The sequence below is a fragment of the Podarcis pityusensis genome, assembly GCF_964106645.2.
Source record: "Podarcis pityusensis genome assembly, chromosome: 12".
Lineage (NCBI taxonomy): Eukaryota > Metazoa > Chordata > Lepidosauria > Squamata > Lacertidae > Podarcis > Podarcis pityusensis.
The window spans coordinates 18,364,774-18,384,538 of NC_138037.1; the positions used below are offsets into that span (position 1 = coordinate 18,364,774).

Here is a 19,765-nt window from a genome sequence, read left to right on the forward strand (position 1 = left end):
AAATGTACCGCATGTCCATTAACCTTTTAATGCTATCAAGCTAATCAGTTCAAAGGACTTGTCAGAAACAGACCTAAAGGGTGACAGGATCCTATTGACTGGGGAAAATAATCCAATAGCGCCGCCTCCAAATAGCGAGGAGCCCTGTGGGACTGAGGCTCTGACAGCAGCAGAGTAGCTGAAGTGAGTGAACAATTATCTGTCATGTTGTTTCAATAGTACAGGACCTGATAGAAATATTTATTTGTGCTCTTCTTTTAAACCTAAGTCCTGTCTTTTAAATCCTCTTGATAACACAATAGAGGATGTGCCTGTTTGTTTTGGGCGAGGACCAGTTCACAGAATCAATCAAGTGTATGTTTTCCATTACTATACATAGCAGCTGTTATATAAGAAACAATGAAAAAAGTAGCCTCCTTAGTGCCTCAAACTCCCACCATCCCTGACCATTGGCCATCCACCAATGTCTGGAGGACCCCTCTATGGCTATGTCTGGCCTATCTAGGCCAGAATCTTGTTCTCCACAGTGGCAAACCAGATGGCTATGTGAAGCCCACAACAAAGACGTGAGAGTTTACTTTATCACTCATGATAAAAACTCTCTGTCTTGGAAGGATGGGTTTAAGCTGATCTGAAGGTGGCTCATTTCTTCCCCGTAAGAGGATGGGGGGGGCATAGATAGATAGATAGATAGATAGATAGATAGATAGATATGTAACTACCATATTTGTTGTTCTGCATTTTAATATGGAGAATCTTTAGCTGACAGGCAGTCTAAAAATATGGTAAACAAATAAGCACTTAACAGAGAGATAAATGTTAATTCTGGATCGTTGCAGTAATTATTCCAGTGTCTTAAGCCCATCTTTCCAAAAAAAAGCCACCACTCTTCCCAGTTTCGTTCTGGTCATCTCTGTCACTGAAAGTGCTTTCTTTAGCCTTCTCAGATTTGCCGTGAGCTACAAGAATCACTAGAATTTTTGCATATAATTCTGTTTTAGGAATATGGCTTTGAAACTTGACTGTAAGCATTCTGTCAGCTCATTATCATACGACTCAATCAAGCTGTTTTGTATCTGAAAAAGAAAAATGGTCTTGCTTTCCCCCTGGTATTAATCTCTTTTCTCCCTTCCTTTCTTAGTAACAGATCAACTCCCAGCAATCATGATCGGATACAACGCCTAAGGCAAGAATTTCAACAGGCAAAGCAAGATGAAGATGTGGAAGATCGGAGGCGGACCTACAGTTTTGAACAACCATGGGTAAGTGCTCATTTTCAGTCACTATATACAGCGCTGCACAAAGTCCTTAGGAATATAGGAAGCTTTCTTGTACCAGCTTGGACCATTGGTCCATGTAGCTTGCTACTGTTTACCACACTGACCAGCAGTGGCTTTCCAGAGTGTTGGACATCATGCTTCTAGCCCTACCTGGAGATGCCTAGGAATGAACCTGGGGTCCTTCTGCATTCAGAGCAGGTGCTCTACAACTAAGCTACAGCACGTCCCCTGTCTTGTGTCAGTTGTTATTCTTAATCCCTGATGCAACTTCGATTCAAGGTCCTTGGTGACCTTTAAACTCCTGACCCTTTCCTTCTCCAGCTGTGGCCCAACATTCATAATTTCATTTTGTATTGTGCTCTGCCATCTGTCAATTGTGTAAAGGGTATTGTTTGCCCTGTGACAAGGCATAGCTGGGTCACATCAATGCAGACTAGCTTATCTGTCTTGCACTTAATGCCTGTAAGGGGGTTGTGTATGCGTTATTTTCAAGAACATGATTCTTTGCTTGTGTAAGCTGTGCAGTTTCAGATAAAATATGGAGGGATTTAAGGCATTTATGTTGGACTGCACTTGAAGAGTGCTTTTAAAAAGTGCATTAAAGATAGAACCAGCAACTAGATTTTGCCAAGACGGGAAGAGATGTCCAGAAACGCATAGTTTTCCCAATCCCCCATTGATACATAGATAGCAAGCCTTTTTTTTAATCACCAGTATTGTTCTTTTTAATCCAAAGGGTCCCCAAGGAAGCTTACATAACAAAACACAGCTCCATTAAATCATTTAAAAAATCCAGTTTAATAACGTTGCAATTAAAACCACCAATCGCAATCAATAAACCATTAAGAGAGAGGATGTAAATGTCATATAAACACTATCAGTAATTAAACTATCGAAGGATTTATGTAATAGGAATGTTTTGATCAGGCTTCTGAAAACCTGGAGAGAGGGAGGTCTCTGACAGATATTCCCGGACAGGGATTTCTGCCATTGTGGGGGCACCACTGAAAAGTCAGTTGTTCTCGTGGTCACTACCTGAGCCTGTGGGTTGGCTCTATCATTAGATACACTGAGGCAGCTGCCTCACGTGGCAGATGCAGCGAGGGAACCCTGGCAGCCTCCTGGCTATTCCTTCTGAACTCCACTTCCCCCACAAGCTGTTCCCTTCTGTTGGAGGACAGAGCCCTATAGGCCAACGAGGCTGCCCTGCACCCTGTAACTGTCCTGCTGTCTCAAGTGAACTGGAGGACACTATCCTGGCACCATTGCTGAATTAAGATTCAGTTGCCAGTCCAGTTGGGTGCAGTAGGAAAACATGGACTAAGGAGGGGCATAACCTGGCCCTTTGTCTCTGGCAACAAAATGTATTGGCTGGCCATGCTGAGTTGCAAAAGACACTTGAAGTGGGATGCTGATAACCTAAGTGTATGATTAGATTCTTTTGATAGTAGACATTCCTTGGGCACCTTCAACCATGCACACACACACAAGAGTCTCACTGCAATGTGGCGATGGTATAATTCCGATGTGGAAAACCTTTGGCTCTCAAGATGTTGTTGAACTACAACCCCCATGAGCCTCAGCAAGCATGGCCAATAGTGAGGGATGACTGGACTTGCAGTTCAGCAACTTCTGGAAGGCCAAAGGTTCCCCATAAACCCAAATTGTCCCAAACAGACTATGAAAGCCTCTTAAGTATGCAGTACAATTCTGTGCAGATTTTAAAAAAGATTTAACATCCATGTCATCACCAGGCTACCTTAGAAATACAGAGAGAGATGACTTGTATTTCTAGCCATAAAGAAATGAGCTATGTCATAAATATAAACCTCATATTTTGTAAATATGTATATCATATTTGTTAACCTGGAGAACATATACAACTTTTATTCAAGTTGACTTTTGTCTCCTTAAAAGCGTTTATTTTAAATCCCAGCATAACTAATGACAACAGACGTAGCCCTTAAATCAGCTACTTCTGCAACTCTGTGTAAAATACTCTATATATTTTACTGTGTTTAAAATATATGGGCTTCCTTTTAAAGCTCTGTTATAAAATATGCTTGGTTCTCCCTGGAACTAATTAAATAAAATGCTTGTTTTATTTCCTTGTAAAGATAACTCAGGAACCTATTTTTATTTTCATGTACGAGGTTCCCGAAAAGGGGCAGGCATTATGTGGAGGCTTCTTCTGCTTCATCTCAGAATTTGACCGGTTAAGGGATCTTGGGGGACACTGTCTGAGAAAACTGTGCACTCAGGAGGACTTGAGAACTTAACTACTGAGGGTCATGGGCCAAAATGTTCTCTATCCAAACACCATAGCAACTTTAAACAGGCAACCTTGGCGTGCATTATACTTTCCAGCAATGAATGAGTGGGAAATTATTTAGATGACAGGCTGATTACCTCAGGAATGGAATAATTTCCTAAATTGTGGGTCAGAATGCTGACCTTTCTTTTTTCCCTCTTTCCCCTCACCAACAATGAGGGCCTCTTCCCCATTGGGCTGATCATGTAAATGAGCTTAAAGTGACAGTAATTCTGTTAAATGTATTAATTTTAATCCTGAGCCTTATTGTTCCCTTGGCTGATGGTCTGCTCCTTTATTTAAGCTGCCTCTCTCTCTCTCTCTCTCTCTCTCTCTCTCTCTCACACACACACACACACACACACACACCCTTTCTCTCTTTCCTTGTGCATGTGTCTTTTATACAGACACATTCATTTAGATGCTCAAATTCTGGAGAAATAGGTCCATTGTACCTCTGAATTATTTTCTCCCTCTTGTGTATTCCAATCTGGGTAAGATCACTGTGCTGGGAAGGGATGAAACTATGATCTCATCCATTCTGAGAGTGTACAATATAGTTTTAGCATTGAGGAACAATAAACCCATCTCTCAAGCAGCATATGCAACTTCAGGGTATTAACTTAAAATTATAGAGGTGCTTTTCCCAAAATGCATCCAGATGCAGTGAATACTAAACAATGGTAAAATGCACACACACCAGTGGTTTACTGTGAGGAAACTTCAACCGTATTCTTTGAATGCTTTCTCTTTTTTATCTCAGCGTTCTTGGCTACAAGTATGACTGTGGAAAAACACAGCTGTGCAAGTGTTAAAAAGTTTTGAATTAGCCTGAGGGAACAGGTTTGTGGCACCGTGAAAAGGAGGGGTTGGGGGACAAGAGAAACTGCTTGGATGGACATAAATAAAGGTTTACATCCATAAAAGTCCCTCAGATCCATGATGATACAGTGAGATTTTTCCTCCTGATTTGAACAAAGAAGGTAATTTCCCATCCACAGAGCTTGATGAATAACAGATATGTATTAAAGAACTGGGATCTGAGAAGCAGAGAGAGATAAGTGTATGTGTGAAAACAGAAGGAAATTGGGTTTGCTGCATATGTCTGACATATAAAAATGACTTCTGCCTGAATCACAGTTTCCAGTTCCTGGTGGATGGTTGTGTCCATATGTCTTTTCTTGGATCATAGTGGGAGGATGTCCATTTCAAATTATTCTACAACGATTCTGTTGGCAAAACCTTTACTGATGTGCTGTGGGGTTCTGGCATTTCTTTCTGGGCTTGTATATCTGCTCTGCCAATAATTAATGAACTTCTGTCCTCAAAGCAGTCAGTCCCGTAACTTTTATGTATACAGACACTCTTATTCAAAACTTTAAAATGACACTTCCTGAAGAGAGTGGGGCAGAATAGTTAATGATGAGGACATGACTCAGACCAGTGAGCCTAGGGTGACGATTTATCTTTTCTCAGACATATTTCGTTCCACACCATGCTAAGCCAGAGTTCTGTAGGGCTCAAATGTTCACTCCTGCATGAGAAGGGTCTTCCATATCTGCATCCGGGTGGGGTTTACTTGCCAGCTTATTTCTTTAAAAAGAAATAACCAGTTTTTGCCTTCTGCCCAAAGAGTTGCTCAGAGGCAATTACAAACAAATGCAAATATACATACTGCAATAACCCAGCCAATGAAGCACCAGTGATCAAGGTAAAAACAGCAGCAGGGAACAAAGCAGCGCTTGCTGTCAGCTCCTTAAGCAGCAGTAGAATCAAAAGATAGCTTTAAAAAGGATGCTTCCCGAAATATCAGCAAAAATACAAGCATGGATTCCCATCTGCCCCACCTACATGGCCAATGGTCAGGGATGGTGGAAATTGTAGTCCAGTAATACTTAAGAGAGCCACAGTTGCCCCATCCCTGGGTTTGAGGTGTTGATTTTGGCATGACAGAAGTTCAAGGAAGGGTTGTGCTGAAACTACTCATCTAGTTCAGAATATGCTAAAATGTCAAAAAGCACCATCCTTTTCCAGCAATCCTTCAGTGCTGTCCAGTGTTTCTCTATTCTTGCTGCGGCTGCTCCTTGGCGCCATTTTCCTTCTTTTTCTTTGACCTCACTCTCCTTGACTTCATTTTGTTTAATTTGAATGGCTAAGCCAGGCCATGTTACTTGCTTGACCAGGTGAACAATTTTATATTATAATTGTCTGCAAAGCCATGGGAAGTGAATAAGAAATAAATAAATAAAATCTATTAGCATCTTTTAATTAAACCACAAGTTTGAAGTTGAGAAACGTCTTTCCAGATGGTAGCCAGTCCTGATTGATCTTAGCAATAGCAATTTCTAAGATGAGGAGTAACCTTGAACCTGTCACTATCTTTCAGCCTCATTTACCTCATAGGGCTGTTCTGAGAATAAAATGTGGGGGAATGTACACTGCCTTGAAGTCCTTCAAAGAAAGAAGGAGCATAAACGCAATAAGTTGATTAAACAGAAAATTGGCCTTATTTAATTGAAGGGTCTTCCATCTTTGAGCAGCCTGAAAACTTTTTAACCAAACTAGAATATTTTGGATTTAGCTCATTTGTAGTTTATTCGTGTCAATTCTAGATCACAAATATATAATAAATAAGTGATAGAGAAGTAGAATTCCAGTCCAAAATTCCACAGCTGAGTTCTACTCCTGCTGGGTTTTTATTCCACCCCTTGATTTATATTCTGCTACCTAGGATTGGTTTGTACTGGTTCTGTGTATTCTCCTGAATATTCTTGTGCATGCATAACATTTGCATTTGATTGCAACTGTTCTAATAGTCTACATGTGCCTTCTACTGAGATCTTCAAGAAGAACCACAATAAGGATCTCATATTGTCATGTTGTGCACACCAACCTTCTTCTTCAGCTTCCTTTTCTCCTGTGCTTTCCTTAACAAATCTTCAAAGCCATAATGATCATTTCACTTAAGGGTCATTGTGGAAGACACAAACATATATTTATTTGTATAATACAGCCTTGTGTGTTACAGCAGCCCTGACCGCTGTTTGATTTACAAGGTCAGCACTTGTCATGCATCTCCTCACAGACAAGGCTGGAGTTCTTTGTAATTTGCACAGTTAAGACGCAGGCAGCTTTGTTTGATAGCTTTAAAGAATTATGATAATTATACTTTGTCTTGTGCTGCCCTGTTTGTACAGGTGTTAACTAGTTTCAGAGTTACACTCTGAGCACACAGGTTGTGTCCCAATGCATAGAAATATATTTTTCCACTTTGAGGGGGTGGGGGTATTTTCCATCTCTCGTATGCCGTATATTGTTGCCAAGATTAAAAATTGTGTGCAGATGCGAGATGAAACTGAAGTGATTTTCTTAAAATGCATTGTCAGGCCATTTACAAAGTGGCAGTGTGTTAAATATTTGGAGGGGGCAGTTGTCTAGAAATTTCCATTTGTCAGCTGTGAAACATATTTTCCAATCTAAGTGCATTAAGTGCAGATAGTACTTTGGGGGTGTTTATTTCTTGGCTAGGATTTATTTATTTACTTTCCACCTTTCCACCATAAGCACCCTCGAAGTTGCTTAAAGTTTTAAAGTATGTGTAACATGGAACAGCAATGATTTTTTTAAAACAGAAAAAGCTGAAACAGTTATTGTCAAATATAAAGCTAACATTAAAAACATATAAATGATGGTGCTATGCACACAACATTATCCCAATGTCGTCCCTGCCCCTGCAGTGTTTGTTGATCTAAAGTGTGTTCAGCTGGAATACTTATAGCTCATTTGCCCCAAAAATGTCCTCCTGAAGAGCTGATGGTCTACATGTGTTCACAGATGGAGCATTCTCAGGTCACCTCCGATTGAGGCAGACTGACTGACTTTGCAGGGCTGTGCCATCTTCTCCCCATGTTTAACTTGTCTTTGAATGAAATGCTTTAGCTGTGATCCCTACATTGAAGGGGGTTGGAACTAGAACACCCTCAAAAGAAGGCCTACAGTGCCAGGCCGTTTCATATGGGAGAAACCATCTTACTTTCTTTGGATTGGAAAGGGAAGACACACTAATAAGAATTTAGGTTTGCCAGTATGAACTGATAATCAAACACACATGGAGGCATGTGAAAACAACCCCTACTTAGGCATAGTTCCTTCTAGTGGCTAAAAAGAACATTGGAGTCAGCCAAACTCTACATGGATGGTGTTTTATCATTTATTCATTCTGGTACACTAATACCCTTCTCCTTTCTTCCAACATGGAACTCAAGACCAAGGTTCCCAGGTCTTCAGTTTAAACATTTACCAGATCCAAATCTGCTTAGCTTCACCAAGATGGCTGCATTATGTTTCCTCAGACTTCAAAGCTAAGACTATAAAATATGCCAGCCACTTGATTTCAGCAGCGCCAAAAACAACTTAGTCCCTCATAGCTGTGTCCAGTGACTGATCTACAAATGCAGCCACTTTGACTCTGTTCATATAAGTATTTGTATGATAACCTTGTCCTAAAATAGGTAGAACCTTTCCATACTTCTGGAATCCTGCAGATAGTCCAAATTTTATCTATCAACTTTAAGAACCTAAAGCATTTATAATAAGGGTGGGGGGGGGGAATCTCTTGAAAATATGTCTTCTACTGGAGTTTTTCTGCCATGTCTATCTCTCAAATACATTTTTGTAGTATTTTTTAAGGGTATGTCTGTAAATTGGAGCATACATGTTGAAAGTGATTCACAAATTAATACATTCATAATAATGGTTTAAACAGTTCATTTTGGTTAATAATGAAAGCATTTTAAAAATTGTGCCTTTGCAGAAAAATAGCATTATTTATCATTCTGAATGCTATTGTTGTTGTTGTTTTAAAAAACTCACCATGTGAACTTTTTGCTTTTCCTATCCTAGCCAAGTTCAAAGTCATACTCGCAGAGTGGCAGGCATTCTGTATCGGTCGAGGTTCAGATGCAGAAGCAACGTCAAGAAGAAAGGGAGAGTTTCCAGCAAGCTCAGCGGCAATACAGTTCATTACCCAGGTATGGCAAATGTCTAAGGTGATCTGGCAAATTCATGCCTGGAGCCAGTTTATTCAAAGTGTTGTGTCTTCTTTATTAAGAGGAGCCCTCTGTTATGAATGGTGCAGCTTGCAGTTCTCCCATAGAATCCCAGGAAGTGTCATTTAGCTCTCACAGAGCTATGTTCTCAAGCACCTATAGCAAACTGCAGGTGCTTTAAAGGAAGTTGAGTGCTTTAAATATATGGTATGTATGCAGCTCAGGGAAACAAAAATAAATCTCAAGAAATTTTATTGTATTCAAAGAGAATTAGCATACATCCCATAATATGTTAACAGCAGTGCTTTTTTCCTAAAAAAAAAAAAAGTGTTTAGGGGTACTCTCATTTTCCTACTCATATTAAAATACTGCCCCTCAGTGAGGCCAAACTTATAGTCACAAAATGTTTAGGGGTATGCGTCCCCCCAGAAAAAAAGCACTGGTTAACAGAATCAGTTGGCACAGACTTTCATAAGCAACACGCTAAAAATGGGCTACTGGGGGAAGTTTAGAACTAATAAAGGAGTTAAAACCAATCCACAAGTTGTCAGTTCTAAAAGCATGTATAGAAATGCATAGCTAGGATGCAGAAAGTAGGTGAGGAGAAAGAGGGACTGTCTGCCCACAGCAATGAAGAGAAAATTAGTACAAAACATAAGCCTTAAGGGCTACAGAGGTCTGTGTGGAAAAGATAAGGAAAAGAAGGAAGAGGGACACAAGTATGTTATTTTCACAAATGAGGGGAGTTTGGGGGTGATTAGTAAGGAAAAAGGCAAATACTTCAGTACTGGAGCCAACAGTGTGAGTGATGTGACTTTCTTAATGGAAGCAGGGGGATATAGAAGGAAAAGCAGGGTGTGGTGAATTCAGTGAAGACATTAGAAGTGGTTTGTGAGCATGCAAGAGAGAAATGTATTTGCTGGACAAAGTTTTGAGAAGAGAGAGAGGCCATTTTGAAAGCGGCAAGGGAAGCATGGGGAAGGAGAAAAATCTGTTGCTTCCTTCAAAGTACTGACTCGGAGTATTTTGCTATGGTAAGGGATGCAGAGGAGAATTTGGTAGTATTTCCTAGAACCATCCTAGCAGTGCTTTTGTTCTAGAAAAAAAGGTGTCAATACCGAGTACTCTCAGGTATCTCCGAGAAAAAAGCACCACATCCTAGTACAGTGGTACCTCGGTTTTCAAATGTCTCCGTTGACGAACATTTCAGTTTTCAAACGCCGTAAACCCAGAAGTAAAAGCTTCGATTTTCGAACACACCTTGGAAGTTGAACATGTGATGTAGCTTTTGTACTGAGTTTTCCGTATTGAGGCTTCTGTATTGAGTTTTTGGTTTTTGAACATTTCAAAATTTGAACTCTCTTCCGGAACAGATTAGGTTCAAAAACTGAGGTACCACTGTATATCAAAAATAGCAAAGCAAGGGGGGGGGGAGGACTACCAGGAAAGGAGTAGTAGTATAAGGAAGAGTTATATGACCCATTCTGTGTAGAACAGACCATAGATTCTAACTGTATACCAGGTGAGAGGAGAATTGGCATGAATGTCACAAATTGCAACCTCAATGAGGCTACTTGGAGAGAGGTGCCCTTAAATTTGAGCAGTTTTTGAGCTACTTTTTTTGCCAAATCTGATCTTAATAAATGAAAATAAAAAACAAAGCTTACAAATGTCGTCTTCCTGGTAGCTATTGGGCATAAAGTGTTTTAAAATGGTGCCAGCCAGGAAAAAATAATTTTAGATTTCTGCAAATGGGTTTCTAAAGTACACCTTCCTCTTGCTGCCCAGGTGTGGGTTGGAAAGAGATTGGCCTGTATTTGGCAGATGCTTCAGGCCAATCAAACTTCTTGGCTAGCTGCTGTGGAGAGGGGGGCAAAAGCAGCCCCATCCAGCACAGCCAGTGGTCAGCAATGATGACAGTTGATAGCCCTGCTGTAGCCCATAAAACTGGGTTCCAAAATTTTAGAGATTTAGGGGTTCTTCTGCATTATAGTTTCATGTAATTAAAATAAATATGAACTTGACAGGAGGAAGTAGCGGTAATGGGAAGTCTTTCTTGTATAGCTTGTAACAAAGTGAATCTTGGATGTATAATGTGGATGTATGTCATAAAAGAATTAATTGAGTGAATAGAGAGATTACCATGAAAAGCTATATCAGATTGGGATACTTCCAATTTTCTGACACATTTAATTGGTTCTAATATTTAAGTGCTGTCCATACACATACTTTAGTTTATAAGCACAAAGTGCTCACAGGCAGTCTTGAGTCTAGGAGGGAGATGTAGTCCAAAGGAAAGGGGTTGTTCATGACTACCCGAGAGCTGCACCTAACGCATTCAGACATTTGCTGAATGATCGAGGCTGGTTTGGGACAGAGATTGCTTGAGTCATGTTTAAAGTAAATTTGAGAGTCTTGGGAAAATAAAGTATATTGAGGCAGAATGGAAGATTGGTTTAGAAAGGAGCAGGTGCCCTTGAGAGTGATGGGGAGAACAAGTGGGAGAGCTTTTCATTTGATTTTGATCTAACAAGAACAACTCTCATCAAAGCCAAAGGCTGATTCTGTGATTTTGTGTTTTCTTCTTCTTCTTCATTGAACTGAGGTATTGGAGGATTGGATGAGGTTGGTAAGAATTGGGTTTGAATGGGGGAAGGAAACCATAGGAGCCCAGTGCCCTCCTGATGTTTTAGACTAAAACTATCATCAACCCCAGTCAGCCGTGCCGATGGGAGTCACAGTCCTAAATATCTAAAGGGCACCAGTTTGAGGAATGCTGCCTTAAGTCAATGAGTAGTTTATTCAAGGGCTTTGCCTGCATATTCCTTGTCTATAGTCAAAAAGGTGACATTTTCTAAGTCTTTGAGTGCTCAGCCAGATATTATTGCCTTCTTTGCCCTGCCTGTCGGTGTCCCGGGGTAACTGGTTGAACTGGTTCCACTGTGGGACTAAATGCTGTACCAGATCAACTTTTAGACTGATCTAGCAGAGCTTTCCTTGCCTTCTCAATTAAGGGAAGATCACTACTGCATGACTGCATTTTTGCAGTTCCCCAAATTATGTCTATGATAAACTGTAATTTTTTTGTCGGAAGAAACATGTAGTGCATTATTATTTCATTTATGAATTACAGGGGACTGTGGAATAACCTTCTGCAGAGCCGCAAAATATATTCTCAGTTCAAGGAAAACTGTTTGTTCAAGGTCTGTGCTACAAAACATCTGTGCACAAACAAATTAATAAGTACTTCAGTCTTTGTTTCCTCGCTTCATGGATAATCTACATTCATGCAGTTATAAATATAAATTGTTTCCACAATTCATACATTTCTCTGATATCTTCTCATAAAAGTGGTGTTAAAAGAGTCCAACCAATCTTGCTTGCCTTATTGCTAACAGGCAGAGTGAATATGGTGTGAATCAGCTTAATCTATTGTCATTTTCAATGTGAAGCTGTTTAAAAGTAACGTTTTCTCAAAGTTGGAGCCTGCTGTTAAAAAGGTTTTTTGGATGCTTTAGAAAGCTTATGTGAACTTAAATAAAAGAGTGAATGATTCACACCATATTCACTCAGAAATCTCATTGTCCTATACATACTTGTGTTGACAATATGGCCTTTCGTTTTGTGTGTATGGAAAGGGAAGTAAAATGGCAATGTCACAAAGCTGCCTGTCCATGTTGCATAACTACCAGTGATATTATAAGGTTTGAGTTATCTTCCACAGGACAAAGCATAATAAATTACCTGTAATTCTCCTTGGCATTATCCAAGGTCCCAGATCTACCTGGTAGCAGAGCATCAATATTTCTTTCCTTCTGTTGTGTCAGTAATAGGAAAACTCAGTATCCCTGGAAGAAGAGGCCCTGGGAAATGTAGTTCTCAGGAATCCTGAGTCCAATAGACTCTGTTTTGATTTCTTTATGTGTTGAAATCCTCTATTATTTGGTGGTTATTTTCTGTTTTATTAACTTCTTTGATATATTGCTGCTCTTAGTAAGTTGCCTTCAGAGTTCCTGATGGACAGACAGGTGAGATAGAAATGTTTAAAATAAATCACTAAATGTTGGGTGACAACACAGAAACATTAGAAGTTCTCTCACACAAGAAGTAGTGATGGCCACCAACTTGGGTGTCTTTAAAGCAGGATTTGACAAATTCATGCAGGATAAGGCTCTCAGTGACTACTAACCAGGATGCCTGTGTTTTGCCTCTGTTGTCAGAGACAATATGCCTTTGAATGTCTGTTGCTTGGAACCGCAGGAGAGGGGAGTGCTGTTGAACTCAGGTCCTGCTTTTGGCATCTGGTTGTCCACTGCGTGAACAGGATGTTGGACTGGATGGACCATTGGCCTGATCTAGCAGTTTCTTTTTATGTTCTTTTGCCTAATTGGTGAGCGAGCAAAGGGGAATCCGATAAACAAGGAACTTTCTAGAGCAGGGGTTGTCAACCTGGTCCCTACCGCCCACTAGTGGGTGTTTCAGGATTCTAGGGGGTTCTACGGCACAAGCTGAATCCTCCTTCCATTGAGCACTGGTGGGCGGTAAGGAAATTTTACCATCAAGAAAGATGCATTAGTGGGCGGTTGGTATAAAAAGGTAGACTACCCCTGATCTAGATAGAGTGAGAAGGGGAGGAACTGGTGCAATCTCTCTCTGGAGGCTTGTCCAGCTCTACATGTTGACGGACTGGGGATTGGTATACTCTCTTTATCTTCTCCACTTTCCCTGCCCTCATCTGAGAGGTAGACAGAAGAAAAGAGGCTGTCCATGTGCATACGTTGGCAGAACCAAGTGGAGCTGTATGCCCCCTATGAAGTCAGCCCTGTTTGCTTGAGGGTCAGGGCTGATGGTTTCAGGGCAACACTCTTGTGCTTACCTCAAGCCCAAGGAAGCTGGCACTTTAATTCACTTTTGTCTGTCTCCATTTCATCTCCCACTTCCATCGTCTCTGTGTCTTGCTCACGTGCTCTCTCTCTCTCTCTCTCTGCACTCTGACTGGCCCCACTCCTGTACTCAAAACAAACCCCTTTGTCGTTAATGCATGCACTGTTTATGGTGAAGTTTCACTATCTCAAGCACATTACCATACAGATACATAGCATTTCTGATGCCATTTAAACTCAACAGTGATGGGCCAATGGCCTGTTGTAGTCCAAGGCAGCTTCATGTGTTCCACTAGACAGTAATAACAGTCTGAGTTCTGCTCAGCTTGCTTAAATACCACGTAGTGGAATGTTCTGATACTACATATATTGGAAACAGTTTTCCTCTGCAGTTACATGAGCATGCTGGGCTTCGTAAGGCAAAACACAGACCTTTGGCAATCAGGGTTGGTAAAGCCCTGCATACTAATGTCCCATGTCCAGGTCTATTGCAGAATTATTGTTGAAAGTTGTAATTGCTATTACAGTATTAGCTGTCAGACTGTGAATATTTATAGTGTAGTGCCTCAAGGAACACATGTAAATTGAAGAATAGCTGGTTACTCTAAGCAAAAGAGACAAGGGGATAAGTCTACCGCCTGCCAAGCTGGCATCATCATCTGGGATTCCAACGTGATATTGCCTGAAATGTTGCATCACTCCCCGGCAAACTTCTTCTGAAACCAGCAGATTCTTCTGCTATTTGGAGTTGATAGCTAGGCATTTGGGAGAGGGGAAGGGGAGTTTCAATACTGCAGTCTTAACAGAACTAGAAAAGCTTTATCTGGGCGATTGTATTGACATGTGAGAAAATCAGCATTAATAGTTAGGTAAGAAGTCAGAAATTGAAATTCTGGAATACATGTATGGAACACATAAAGGGTGTGCCTCCACAATGATGAATAAAAGTGATGTGAAAGAAAATGTGCTAAGTGTGTTGACAAGCACAGCATATGACAGTATGCAAGTATGCGAAAGGAGACTACTCCTATATATTTGGAGAAAAATCTGTAAGGTCCAGTAAAGCTAAAGTCAGCTAACTCTGCTTTAAATCCATTTATTTATTTTCTTTAATTTTATACCTTGCTTTCCTTTCAATGAAAAACAGCTAGTCAGCAGCTAATTGGTATAAGCAAGTCACAAGTAACTTTATTTGGATTGTTGCCATGCTCAGCATTTGAATCTATGGTCAAATCCATTAGGAAAGAGAGTGGTCATGTTCAAATACACAATCAGACATGCTTAAGCCCTGCTGGGTTGTGACCCATGTCAAGAAATACAGTATGTCTGCAGCTAAATGCACTGGGTTTCTTGGTGCTATCTTTTGTACAAAACCCCCAACAAACTGCTTTTGCATGTGATTAACTGACCACAATTCTATGTCATATTGATTATGGTTCAGCATTCTTGTTGGACTACACTCAGTTCATCTTTGGATGTGTTGTGTGTGGTTATGTGGAAGAGGACTTCCTTGGTCATAAGTGTGTATAAAGTGGGATTCGTGGAGGAAAATACTATCCTTTTAAGGTTAGGTGTACTAGTCACGGGACTTTTTTTCAGTGGGAACTTGCCAGAACTGAGTTCTGGCATCTCTCAGACGGGCACCATTGCCATCATAAGAGAATACAGGGAGATGTTTGTGGTGCGTTCCAGCACCTTTTTCTAGACAAATGGCACTGACTAGTCTCAATGGCTATACAGCACCTCCAGTATCAGAGTCAGTAGATCTCTAAATGCCAGTTCCTGTGGATCACAAGTGGGAGAAGAATAGTGCACTCGTGCCTGCTCATGGACTTCCCATAGGCTGCTGTGAGAACAGGATGCTGGGCTGAGCAGGCCTTTGGTCTGAACCGGTAGGTCTCTTCTTGTGTTCTTATGCCCTTCCTGAAGGATACCCACTTTGATAGACTTCAGAGGGCAAATTATGGCCTGGTTCTTGGTAGGAGGCAAAAGAAGAGGCCTTCTGAATTAGATTATGGGGTCATTCAGTCCAGCATCTAGTTTTCCACAGTGGCCAATGAATTACCTTCAGGAATCCCTCCACCCACAAGCAGAGAATGGAAGTGATAGACCTTCCTCCAGCAACTACTCTTCAGTTGTTTGTTATTCTATGGAGAATGAGTGACTTGCTTTAGTGCCTCATACTGAGGCATAAAAGAACTAGAAAAGTTTTCCAGAAATAAAAGAAGTGTTTTCCATAAGTGTAATGAAGTATAATAAATACCTTGTTCTGATTTCCAGGCAAAGCCGGAAAAATGCAAGCTCTGTGTCTCAAGATTCTTGGGAGCAGAACTATCCTCCGGGCGAAGGTTTCCAAAGTGCAAAAGACAACCCAAGGTATTCCAGCTATCAGGGCTCCAGGAACGGCTACATGGGAGGCCATGGCTTCAATGCCCGGGTAATGCTTGAAACTCAAGAGCTGTTGCGTCAAGAGCAGAGGCGGAAAGAGCAGCAGCTGAAAAAAAAGACATCTTCTGAAGGGTCCAGCAACTATGACTCCTATAAGAAAGTTCAGGACCCAAATTATGCCACTCCCAAAGGTCCTTTCAGACATGATGTACCCCCTTCGCCATCTCAGGTTGCCAGGCTAAACAGATTGCAAGCGCCAGAAAAGGGAAGACCATTTTATTCTTGAGTCGAAGAAAAAGGTCAACGTCCCATGCAATAAAGGAACATTTTCATATGAAGAGACTTGTATTGGGGGGGGGGGGGGACTTCTTCTTCTTTTTACAAAAAGGAGGTACTAAGGAATTCTTGTCTGCTTCAGTGCCTTTAGCAATATAGGCAAAGAATCAGAGGGCCTTATGTCTTTGCCATTGTGTCTCAAGTGTTATATCATGGAAGGATTTTCCATCATTTGACAATCATACTCTAGGCAAGTGATGTGTCTTAGTTATCAAGTGTCCTAGCCCAGTTCTGTGCTATCACTGTCTGCTTCACTACATTTTGCTGTCAGGCGTTCAATGCTTCAGTGAGGTCCTGTTCCAACATACATCATTAATTTGTTTTTAATTAAAAGATGCATTGCCATACCTTTGATTAAGGGAAAGGGGTACGTATCACTTGTAAGCAGTAAGGTTGAATGTTCACTCATGATCTTTAGCCCTTGATGTTTTACAGTTGATAAATATTTAAATGTCTGTCTGCTGAAATGCTGTTTTTCTTTGACTTCACACGTTCACTCTTGAGTCCTATCAGAAAGCTTTATCCTCATTCCTAAGCAAAAAATGTTATGTTTCATATATCCTGGGGACCTTGTTGCATTTGTCTTATACTTTAATCATATATAGGTTATATTATCAGTGAAAACCTTGTATTTATAAGTTAACGTTGCCTAATAATAGTGGAGGGACATTGCTGTTTCATGAAGCATGTAGAATGGTGGAGAGAAAAATATCTCTCTGGTTTGGTTTAACAACTTTGGTGGGGATTTTTAATTATATTCCATTACAAAAAAATGAACCCCCAAAATGAATTATAAATTAAACATTGCCCAGTTACTCCATACATCATGATAATTTAATTTGTCCTTAATTTTTTTTTGGGGGGGGGGGAGAATACAGGACAAAATAAATCAAAAATCTATTTTTGCATTTAAAATAGTTTTTTTAAAACCTGTTTTTTGACAATTTGTAAATCCTTGTGGACAATTTGCGCTGTGCTTCCATGTTACTGTATTTTTACACCTCAGTATCGCGGTAAAGATCAACCATAAAGTGGATAATAAAAGAGAATTGGGAGGGGACATTGGTAAGCATTGTCATGAAAATATGTTGGTGTCCAAAAAATAACGGAAACAAAAAGATTGTTCCAGCAGAGTTATTGTTAATGTGTATATTGGGTATATGAAATTTTCCTTTGCAACAGCTGGTTTTGTGTTTGATGCTCTGAACTTTGATTGTGAAAGAGACATGTGTACACACACATAACTGGATTGCTAAAGTGCCTGCAAATCCTGATGTGAAAGCTCAGCATATCATGCGTAAATGAACAAAAAGAAGTATCAGTTATTGCTTGTGTATTGTTTGCCTTTTTTATAAAAGACAAAACCCAGTCCATTTTACTTCTGCCTCAACCTTCTTTCAAAATATATGTGACAATTCAGCACATGCTATATCTTTATGCCTGCTTGTTATTATTTTTTTGTTAATATACTCAAGTGTTAAAAATTTGCTACTAATGTAAGCACAAACATTGAATGACCATGACTCTTTTACGCAGAGACTTTACAACACTGTGTAAAATGGCACTCTCTGTAAATACAGAAATTTAGAATAAAAAGACTGTTTTCATCTTGGTTTCAATATCCTTCTGAAGCTTTCAAAAACTGTAGCCATTACTTGATTTTGAGAGAGAGAAAGAGATTTTCACAGATGTTGTTTTATAATGTTCCTAGTGGTTTGAGCTTCCCTTTCTTAAAAAAATTACAGGCATTTAACTTTTTCTTTCAAAAAAAGAAAAGATTTGTGGGGCCCATTAGAGTTCCAAATCTGATTCTAAGAAAGAGAAAGTGGTTAATAAATGCTTTTAGTTACTTCTATAAGCTCTGTAATTTAAGAGTTTCTGTTCTAAGACAGAACCACCATATTGGATCAATCTCTCTCCCTCTCTCTCTCTCCCTCCCTCCCTCTGTCTCTCTCTCCCTCTCCAGGCTTGTGCAGCCTTCAGCCCTCATGCAATGGCCTTTGGGGGTTTTTTTGGGAAGCACTGTTTGGATCACAACCCAGCTAGGACAGTGTGCTGGCATCTTTTGTACGCACTGGTGTCTCTACATTTAATTGACAAATCTGTAATCCCAGACAAGCCTGCCAGTGACGCCACATGATTCCTGAGGTTGTTCATTATCTGCATGAATGAGTGCTCTGTGGTAGGAATGGATAGGCTTTTGGTGCCAGAGGACTGCTTAACCAACTCTACAGGGGGTCACAAGCCAGTGGTGGGTGTGGCCACCCACACTCTCATATAGACTTGTATGGAGACACAAGTGTACACACACAGAAGCACACAACCCTTCCTCATGAAGTGATTCATACAGCTCAGCTACAGAGGCATTATTGCCCTTGCTCTACTCAGTGATTGATTCAACCATACAATTGGAAGGGACCCTCAGGGTCATCTAATCCAACCCCCTGCAATGCTGGAATCTCAACTAAAGCATCCATGGCACATGGTCATCCAACCTCTGTTTGAAAACCTCCAAGGAAGGAGAGTCCATCACCTTCTGATGGAGTCCATTCCACCTTTAAACAGCTCTTGCTGTCAGAGCTTCCTGGTGTTTGGTTGGAATCTCCTTTCTTGTAACTCAAATCCATTGGTTCAGGCCTACACTCCAGAGCAGGAGTAAACAAGTTTGCCCCATCTTCCATGTAACAGCCCTTTAGATATTCAAAGACAGCTATCATATCTCCTCCCAGTCTCTCCTTCTCCAGGCTAAACATGCCCATACAGTAGTATATGTGAAAAGGATCTGGGGGTCTTGGTAGACCACAAGCTTAACACAAGTCAGGAGTGTGATGCAGTAGCAAAAAAAAAAAAGCTAATGCAATTGTAGGCTGCATCAACAGACGTATAGTGCCCAGGTCAAGGGAAGTAATAGTCCCACTCTATTCTGCTTTAATCAGACCACACCTGGAATATGTGTCCATTTCTGGGTACAATTTAAGAAGGATGTTGGCAAGCTGGAAGGTGTGCAGAAGAGGGCAACCAAGATGCTAAAAGATCTGGAAACCAATGAGGAATGGTTGAGGGCGTTGGGTAAATCCCCCCCCCCACTATCCTATGAGTATTGGCCCTGTAGCAATGGATTCAAGTTACAAGCAAATTGCATAATTGCAAAGGACACAAATCTCTGCACAGGATGGATACTAGCAGGTAGGCTGACCTTCCAGTAGCACCATGGACCGCTCAGTGTCCATTATTTCTGCCAAGAAAGAGAAGGAAAGAAAAGGAAGATATTGACAGCAGAAGCACCAGAAAAATATTTTTCTCCCTGGTATTTGTTCAGGCTCCCCACCCCCACCCCCGAGTTCATGATTCCCCTCCTAATGCAGAGTATTGGCACAAAGGGGATCAAAATGGGGGGGGGGGGGAGAAGAGAGAACATCTGCTTAAAACAGATTGTACAATGCCAGTAATGTTCTGTTTTCCCCATTAACAATATTCAAGCTATTTTTCTCCTTTTTGCATTCCTTGTTCACACAGCAT

The 19,765-nt window shown here is 40.6% G+C and overlaps 1 protein-coding gene across 4 annotated transcripts in view; it reads left to right on the top strand.

The window, feature by feature from the left end:
- PARD3 (par-3 family cell polarity regulator) overlaps positions 1-17,853 on the top strand; it is a 543,662-nt gene extending 525,809 nt beyond the window's left edge. For all 4 annotated transcript variants that reach the window (XM_080973988.1, XM_080973985.1, XM_080973986.1 and 1 more), the window contains 3 exons: positions 1,142-1,262; positions 8,494-8,621; positions 15,803-17,853. In XM_080973988.1, the coding sequence (XP_080830114.1) occupies positions 1,142-1,262; positions 8,494-8,621; positions 15,803-16,196 (643 nt within the window). In that variant the 3' untranslated portion in view covers positions 16,197-17,853. The remainder of the gene's footprint in view (positions 1-1,141; positions 1,263-8,493; positions 8,622-15,802) is intronic.
- Positions 17,854-19,765: the final 1,912 nt, after the last annotated feature.